Genomic DNA, 9,583 nt, shown 5'->3' with positions numbered 1-9,583 from the left:
TATTCTACAACAATGAAAATTCTATTTTATTTTAAATAAGATTTCTTAGCCAAAGAAATGATTGTTTAGAAACTCTAAAGAAATTACTCCCCCTCCCCCCCCCAAAAAAAGTCCCAGTTTAGCAAATTTACAGCATTCAAGAGAAATATATTGAGTAACATCAGAGACTCTAAAGATAGTCTTAAAGCCAGCTTATCCACAGGTCAAAATTAGGGGGAAGTTGTTTTTTGTCTTCATGAATGACTGAAAAGATCCAAACAAAGGCTAGCTGTCTGTCTTTTCCCTTTCCCTCCATTGTTTTTGTAAATTGACTGAGAACAATTGGAGTTTGCAGTACACTGGTATATGTGTGTGTGCGTGTGTGTAATTTACAGTCAAGTTTAAGTAATGATTATGTGCAAGATTGTCAAGGGAGGTGGGTGGGAATGGAGGAAATTAAAGATCTAAATAAGTGGAGAGAACCATTCTATTCATGTATTGAAATATACATACTGATGTAAATAAATGGTTGAGTAAATATATAAGGAGAAGGAAAAATAGCTTTCTTAGAAATTCTAACTAACAAATGTAGAGATTCTTCCTCCAAGAGGTAGGCCTTAATTCCTTTTCCCGTGTGTCTGAGCTTGACTTAGTGACAAATAGTATATAGAAACAAAGAAATACTAATTTAAGAGTAAAAAACCTTGGCAGGTATTATCTAATCATGTGATCAGGCATAATATTACCAGTGAAAAGTCATATTGATATCCTATACAACTCCCCCAGTAGGATATGATAAAGAGAAGAGCACTGATTGTCACAGACTTCCCAGTATTATATAATCCCATTAAAACCATGAAAAAATTTCAAAAGACAGTCCACAAAACACTAGCTGGTACTGTTCAGAAGGGTCAAGGAAATAGTGAATGGATCACTATAATGACTTTGAGCGTCTTTTTATGTGCTTGTTGACCATCTATTTGGTGAATTGTCAGCTCCGATTCTTTCTCTTCTACTCTGTAGCCTTGGAATTGGACTGATGAAGTGTACCCTTAAGCATAGGGGGAGATATAAATAATGAGTTGAAATACTATGAATGAAAATAGCCAAGTAGGGAGTTTTAGGAAGAGTATCTCAAAGATTCATTTACTCTCTTTCATTTTGTGGTAAGCTTACTTGACCTTTGAACAGTTGAATGGATTTACCTCCTAGCTGAAAACAAATTTCCTTCCTCTTGAACTGTCTTAACTAAAGAACTTTAACTCGTAGAGTATATGATGCAGTCCCTCACTTGAGTGGCTACTTAATTTTAATATTTCTTTCAATGTCATTAATTGTATTCAGCATATAATACTACACAGAATCACCATTGTCCATTTTCACTTAGTTTTCATAATCAAAAACAGAAACTTCGTACTCTTATGTAATGCTGTTCCAGCTTTCTCTCCTCCTCATGTTTGTTAACTACTAGTTAACTTTTTTATCCATAAATTTCCTTTCTCTGGATATCTCATATAAATAAAATCTTAAAATATTTATCTTTTAATTATATTTTTACTCAGTATGATCCTTTCATGGTTTATCTATGTCAAAGCCTGGATCAGAACTTCTTTTTCTTACAGCTAAGTAATATACCATTGTAGTTTCATGTACCATACTTTCTCTGTTCATCTCTTGATGGATGGACTGTTCATTTTTTAAGACCTGCTATACTCTATATTCAGTTCTTTGTTGACTTCCATGTGATCAAACATGTTGTACTGTTGAGAGTGTTTTATTATTTTGGTAATGCTCAATTTTTTTCCCCCCAGTCCTTATTTGGAAAAAACTTGACAACAATTTTGAATGAATATGTAGCTATGAAAGCAAAAGGTAAGGATTCAAATTCAGTGGGTTTGTTTTTTTATTATTTCTTTTTTTAGGATATACACCAAACATAGAACAGTTCACCAGTTTTTAGATACACAATTCTGTATCAGGGTTAGCAATATTTTATGCTTATAATAGTATTGACCTTTGTTGTATACAACTCTTAATTCTCTCTGTTGCAGTAATTAGGTGGTAGACACTTTAAGTTGACTGAAGAATATCACTAAAGAACAGAAGTCATTTTTAAAGGCTATTAATATCTTCTTTAGGAAGCTCTTCTAGCCTAATAAGTAAAGAGTTAGTGCCAACTTAAAGGCTGGAGGTTCAAATCCACTGTCTATTCTGAGGAAGACGGCGAGACTGTCTCCTCCCATGCAGTTTACTGCCTCTAAAAATACCCTGGAGGATTGGCAATGAGTCACTTCCAACTCAACAGCACATAACAACCATGTTGTCTTGATATAACCTTGAGAAAATGGCTTTAAACTATGAAGAGATAGGATATTTTTAATGAATAATATCTCATTAAATATCTTCTGTGTGTATTGTGTGAGGAACAAATGACTGAAGTAAGAATGTTAGCAAATAACAATCAGTCATTTTTTTAATACTTAATCCTGATTGTCTTCCCTGTGAGATGGGGAGAAAATTTCAAACTGAAATTTTAATTTTAAATTTTGAACTGGTTATAAAATCCTAGCTTATGATTTATCAAATAATAAGTAGTATTTTCTAAAATTAGTTAATGTTGCTTTGAGGAGAAAGTTGTGATTATTTCATTTTCTGCTGTTGATTCTTTTTAAAGGCTAAAACATAATTGAAAAAGAATTAACATTTGACTTTATTTAACATAAAGTTACATTAAATAGAAAAACTTAATGGTTATTGAGCACTGTGTGCAAACACTGTTTAGGTGGTATCATATTTTTTTTTAACTTATTTTGTGAAAAAGGTACTGACTCACTCCATCATTAAATAATAAAAAACTGTTCAAGGAAATCTTAGATAACTTTCCCAAGGTCACAAAGCTAACCAGTGGAATTTTAAAGCCTAGAATTCACAGGACTAGAATTTCATTTGTAACTCTTCAAGAATGTTTTTTGATAATAAGATTTTATTTTCTTCTGAACTCTAAGTCCTCTCACAAGACTGTTTAATGATATCAAAAGAAAAAATGAATATTTAATCATAACAAAAACGGAATGCTACTAACAATACAAAAATTTATATTCTGTTATAAATTTGCTATGAATTATGAAGGGGAGAGCTTTAGTAGCATAACCTATAGGGAGCTGAACTCAAAGGCAGTGCCTCACTTGTGGTTCAGATCCACCAGTGAGTGATTCTGAAGAAGGAAGATGGGCAATGTCTTTAAGTACAATGGACAGCTCTGAAAACTGAATGGGAGGATTAGCTGTGAATTCCTCTGACTTGACAGCAATGAGTTTTAGAGGGTAGTAGGTTTTGGTTTTTTGGTTTTTGTTTATGTTGAGATTTTTAATTTGTTGTTTTCTTATAGTGGTTGAGGTTTTAGCTTTTATGTTGAATAAGGATCTCTAGTACTGTAGTGTGCAATGTGTCAGGCTATTGACCAGATTAGTGGTTCAGATCCACCAGCTGTTCTGAGAGAGAAAGTTGAGTGATCTTCCTTAAAGATTTACAACTGTCATTACAGTTTGTTTTCTATTATCAGTATCGGACTAGTCACTAAAAGGCAGAGATCAGCAATGTCCCAAATGTTTGATCTGCTGTACCTCTCCATTACTGACTTGAATTGTTCCTCCTCCATTTACTTCCCCCCATGCCTCAATGTCCTTTGTGTTCTGTGGTTCACTGGAGTGTCTCACAGAATCTCCCAGCCTGTCAAGGAAATGACTCTCGTAACTATAGGTGATCCAGGCTATTGTGGAGATGTGGGAGAGACTGGTGAGTGAGGGGCCAGAATCCTGCATGCTGTTGCAGCTCAGCTGGATGCTATGTCCCAGGAAGGAGGGGGCCAGGGCATTGCATTTATGGGCTTCTAGGAAGGTAGGGCTTGTATCCTATCTCCTTCATATAATAAATACTTCATCACAGAACAGGAGGTTCTTGATGGAAGGACTACATAAATTCATTGTACCATAACAACCTTGGAAACCCAGTGGAATTATTTCCTTTAAAGCAAGTTATTACTCTGTTTTAAAGTAATACCTAAATACAATAGGTTAAAAATATGTGTCTCCTTTTTACTAAAAAGATTTCCATTCATTGGCCAGCAAAGCTATAGATATTTTACAAATGCCCATTTCCCCCATATTGCATCTGATACCCAGTGACCTGGGAAAAGGAGACAACCCACTGTAGTTTGGAAAACAACCTTGTTAAATCACTGGGAATTGCAGTCAACTCAGCAGTGGGTTTTGTTTGGTTTAATTTTCGTTGAATAAAACTCTCTAGCTTAAAAATAGATGGTAAGATTTTATGAACTGAGCCCCTTATCATTTTGGTTTTGGAGCACTCCTTAAAAAGAATTAATAGTCTTCAAAGCCTTCCTGTAATGCTTAGTAATTAGTGAACATTATCTTTTAACATTGTTGAGCAATCACAGTGGTCTGGACATGTGGATGTAGAAAGCTAATTTCCACACTGACAGTTTGCATTATCTCTACAGTAATTATTTATTATACCATAATGGTTACCCTTCATGGACAGTGTTTGGAGGAGCTTCCAGACTGATGCAGATTTGGAAGCAGGTGTGGCATCTACTTTCTAAATTGCAAGCCTCTGGAAACTCTATGAACATAGAGAAATGATGTTAATTATAGACCAGAGTTCAGGTCTTTTGTTCATAGGGTTGCTATGATTCATATTTTACTTGATGGCACTAAACCACTGCTTAGTGAGACGATTGTTGTTATGTTTGGAGGAACATTCTTTAACTTTGTACATCACTCTTTGTCAGTTTGCTCCACTGAGATAATCTGGGTTTGCTGTGATGTTGAACCTTGTGCCACTGGAATGTCAAATACCGTAAAGGTTTCCCAATGTGGACAGTGTTTGGTGGAGCTCCCAGCTGTAAAACGGGTTTGGAAGCAGGAGTGGCATCCACTTCCTAAACCACATGCCTTTGGAAACTCTATGAACTTGGAGAAACGACAACAGTTCTGGAAAGGCATTAGGTCTTTTGTTCATAGAGTCACTGTGAGTCATGTTTGACTCGATAGCAATCAACAACAACAGTTATTTATTATAAAACAAATTCTTTTATTTCATTTTAAGTAATATCAAAATACGACATATTAAAAAGAATTTTTTAAGATAAAGAAAATTGCCGAATCCACCAGATGCTCTGCCGGGGAAGGAGGGACAATCTCCTCCTGTACCAGTCAGATCTGATTTGACGGTACACTCACTCACACACACACACAAAAGATAAAGAAAATTGCAATTCATTGACCTAACAGAGCTACAGATATTTTTCAGATTCCCACTACTACCACTGTTGCATCTGATATGTAGTAACCTAAGAAAAGAAGGCAGCCTAATAGAGTTTACAGGGCATTTTGCAAAATTCATTTATTGTTTAGTTCCCATTATAATTTTATATAAGATGTTATAGTTTTACATATTGATTTAATGTGTCTTTAATTCAAACTGAATGATGATTATTCTTCACCATAGTTTATAAAGCTTTAAATGAAACTATTTAAAATAAGCATAAGATTTTGTTTTCCATCCTGTTCCTAGAAACATCAAATGATGTCCCGGCAATAATGTCATCTCTGTGGAAGAAGGTAGACCATACACTTTCTCAGATCAGGTAACAAACATAATTATGTAATAAACTTATCAGAGAATACTTAGTTTGGAATGCAAGCATAAACAAGAAAAACTTTGTATTTAAAAGTTCAGCGTTAAACACTTAACAAAAATTTTAAATTAGCGGATTCCTTGGTCTCTCAAGACCATCATCAAGAACATCATCTGGGAGGTCCCTTAATAAAGTTGTCTTTAACCTTGCTTTCTTTCTCCCTGGTTCCCCTCAAGTCCATGACCTAACAGTAATGTCATTGCTGTTAGGTGCTATTGAGTCAAGTACAACCCATAGCTACCCTAGGAACAGCAGATCTGAATCCTGTCATGTCCTGTGCCGTTCTTACTCTCCCTGACACATTAGAGCCCATTGTGGCAGTTACTGTGGCAGTCCACTTCCTCGATGGTCTTCCTCTCTTTTTCTGCCTTTCTGATCATCATGTCACTCTCTCCAAGAAATAGCCCCTCTTAGCAACATGCCCATATGTGAGGCAAAACTTCATCATCTTTGCCTCCAAAGACCATTCCAGCTGTACTCTCTTCGAGACATTTGTTTGTTCCTTTGGCAGTCCGTGGGATTTTCAGCACTCTTCTCTAACACTACAGCTCAAAGGCATCAATTCTTCTGTTATCCTTATTCGTTGTCTAGCTCTCAAACGCACCTTAGTCCTTAAACTTACATCATTTCTCCTCAATAATTTGGAGACGTTCCCAACTTCAGGCATTCCCAGTGCAATACGTCTCCTGATTTCCAGATTGCTGTTACCAAGGGTGTTAATTGTGCACCCAAGTAAGATGAGGTTGATCTTTTCTTCAGCTGTCATTATGCTGCCTATCAGTCCAGTGGTAAGAATCTTTGTTTTCTTGACATTGAGATATAATCCATATTTAAGTCTATATTCTTTGATCTTTTGCAACAAATGATTCAAGTTCTTCTAACTTTTCAGCAAGCAAGGTTTTGTTTTCTGCGTAACACATCCCATCTCACTGGTATATATATTTTATATAATTAATTAGCATTTCTCTGCTTATTATCCCTCATTTGAAGTCCCCATTAAACCTTTCCCATTACCATCTTTTGTGGGAGGAGGGCATGACTTTAGATCTTTAGAATGCTGCTTTTTCTTACTCATCCCCCCAGCCCCCATGCTTATTTTATGTTCATTCAAACATAAGCCTTGGGCATAGTGCAAGCTGCCAGTGAAATCTGAACAGTCCCTAATTTAGGCTTATAAATGAAGACTGGTTGTAGAGAAGCTAATAAACATGAAGTCTGAAGAGATGGTGAAGACCCCAAAACCATCCCTTTCAACCTCCTGGACACAGTTTGCTTCCAACCCAGAAAAACAAGAAGCAGGCTTCAAGTTCTAATAGTCCAATTTTCAGAGACAATCTGCGTAATTCTATTAAACAAGGGGGTTACTAAAAATCCACTTTTTTTTCCGAGTGCATTTTCCACTAACAGACATCCATTTTGGTTTTGGGAGGAGCAGTGATAGAGACTAGGTGTCACATACCATTGTTGCTACAAAAATGTGTGATAAGAATTGTGTATAGGAAAATAAAAGAGATAAGGAGGGCTGGCAGGTGTGGTCACACCCTCTTGGCAGCCAGTTCCCTCTGTTGTTCTCAAGGCCTGGAACCTTGTGAGTCCGGGTCTAGCTTCCCTGGCTGCCATGGGGAAGCATTTAAGTGAAAGACTGTGAAGAGCAGCTTGTGAACAGAGAGCAGAGCTGGGATGGGTCAGTGGCCAATGTGAACAACAGGAGAGCTGCCAAAGACAAGACCGCACCCGGGGTTGACCACAGGCCCGTCAGGTGAAGGCAAAGAAGCAGCCACTGGCCAGGTTCCTGAGACAACATCTGTGATGGGCCATCTTGACCAGAAACTGAATTGGCAACCAACCTTGATTTACTGTTAACCCTGCTGGATCTGAAAATAAAGGATCACCTCACGACATTGCTTGGACCATTGTCTTCCCAGAGATCTCTTTGAAGAATAGTCTCAAAGGAACATTTCTCTCACACTCTCTTTTAATGTCTGTTTTTTACATGGACCAGGAAAACTCTCACCTGTGCTTGGCCTGCTCCAAGCAGCCAAAGGAAGCTTGCTTCAAGTTGTTTCTAGAACTCTCTAGCAGACACACCTCCCTATGTTGGGTAAATGTTCAAGAAGTCCTTTTCTGAACCTGCTTGGAAGGGTTAGCCCTTGGAGAACCTGTGACTTGAAGGCCTTGTAAGTGGATATTATCAGCCCAGCTTTGGAAGTTACAGAAGATTTCTTCAATTCTTCTGGTACTAAGCATGAAGAGGCTGTACAGCAAGCAGAGGTTTATGGGATTCAGGACTTCCCTGTACTGGTAGGGCACGAAGTTTTCAGTAACATACCAGACAGTGGTGCTATCAGAGATGTAGCCTCCTTGGGCAAAGGAGGGGGTGATTGGGACCACTGTAACAGCTGGCTGGCTCTTAGATACCAAAGCTCACACTGTCTTTTCTGCCAAAGAAGAGTTTCTAGTCCAGAGAGGAACAGCTCCAGATGACCTTCCTTGGATAGAACAAAAGGAAGCATCAACCTTCAATTTTTTTCAACATTTTCCAGCATTGGAGGGAAACACCTCCTTCTGTGAACGACCTATTGGACGAGACCTCTACTTTCAAGCTCGGGCGCACTCACTCTGGGTCAGATATTACTCAAGTGGACTGGAGGGTTGTCCTCAAATTCGTTCCCTTGCAGCAGCCGTCTCTGCCAGACCCTCCCTTCACTTGGCTGTCTTTTCTGTCACCTTCCCCAAATAAGATAGAAGATACACAAGGGTGTTTTTGTATTTGACTGCTGTTAAACAGCTATTGGGTTTTTCTTCATCAATCTAACATCTGCCTCAGAATATTACTCTCTGACATCCCTGTCTGATTTTCTTATATAAAAATTTCTTGTTCTAAAAAGTGGGAAAAAAATTACTTTTTCTTTTCTTAGATTGGAGAAGTATACTTTAATAAAATGTTTAGAAATGAGAAATAGGGGGCCTAGTGGCAAGAAGCTGCACTGCAGTCTCAGAGGTACAAGGTTTGAATCCACCAGATGCTCTGCTGGAGAATGAGGAACAATCTCCTCCTGTATCAGTCAGATCTGATTTGACAGTACACACAAAAAATAATGAAATAAAATAAAAAGAAATGAGAAATAATGACAATTGTAGAATTTTAATGACATTTCCAAACTTCCATTGCAACTTAGAGGCCTGGAACTAGCATTCAAGACTTAAGTGCACTCTGGTGGCCTAATCTGTAAAGAGTTAAACTGAGAACCCAAAGACTGAAGGTTCAAATCTACCCACCGCTCTGAGGGAGAAGAATGGGAAATGTGTGATTGAAGACCTTCAGTAAAATGTTGACAGTGACTCTAGCAGTGGACTCAAACATATCAGAGACAGTGAGGCTGGTATAGGACAGGGCAGGTACAGGTCTACTGTTGATAGGGCCACTAGGAGTCAATTGAATTGAAGGCCCCTAATGATAAGTGTGAATTACCTTGAGCAGTTGCTTTTTCACTGCAAGTTAAAAGACTTGGTATGTTAAATTGGTAAAAGAAGATCTGGTTCTTATGTATCCTGACTCTGTGTATCTTCCCATTGGATAAAGAACAGAGGTCAAAAAATATTTCTGGAATTTTTTTAGACTGAAATTCTGCGGAAAAAACACCTGGAGAAGCTCAATATCAACTGTGAAAACTAGGCCAGGAGCTGATTGTGGAACAGACCACCAGCTACTTATATGCAAGTTCAAGCTGAAACTGAGGAAAATTAAGCCAAATCCATAGGAACCAAAATATGACTTTGATTTCATCCCACCTGAATTTCAGAATCATCTCAATAACAGGTTTGAGGCCTTGAAAACTAATGAGCGAAGACCGGATGAGTTGTGGGAGGATGTCAAATGTATCT

General features: G+C 37.6%; 1 protein-coding gene across 1 annotated transcript in view; it reads left to right on the top strand.

Annotated features, from left to right (window-relative positions):
• The window catches only part of NPAT (nuclear protein, ataxia-telangiectasia locus), a 70,741-nt gene that overhangs the window by 30,963 nt on the left and 30,195 nt on the right, over window positions 1–9,583 (top strand). The window contains exons 3-4 of the mRNA XM_006899064.1: window positions 1,791–1,851; window positions 5,575–5,647. Of these exons, the coding sequence (XP_006899126.1) occupies window positions 1,791–1,851; window positions 5,575–5,647 (134 nt within the window). The remainder of the gene's footprint in view (window positions 1–1,790; window positions 1,852–5,574; window positions 5,648–9,583) is intronic.

This window comes from Elephantulus edwardii, unplaced genomic scaffold, assembly GCF_000299155.1.
Source record: "Elephantulus edwardii isolate Elephantulus edwardi_28Jun2011 unplaced genomic scaffold, EleEdw1.0 scaffold00245, whole genome shotgun sequence".
NCBI lineage: Eukaryota > Metazoa > Chordata > Mammalia > Macroscelidea > Macroscelididae > Elephantulus > Elephantulus edwardii.
The sequence above is the reverse complement of the archived record's forward strand: the minus strand, read 5'-3'. Positions and strand labels throughout refer to the sequence as shown.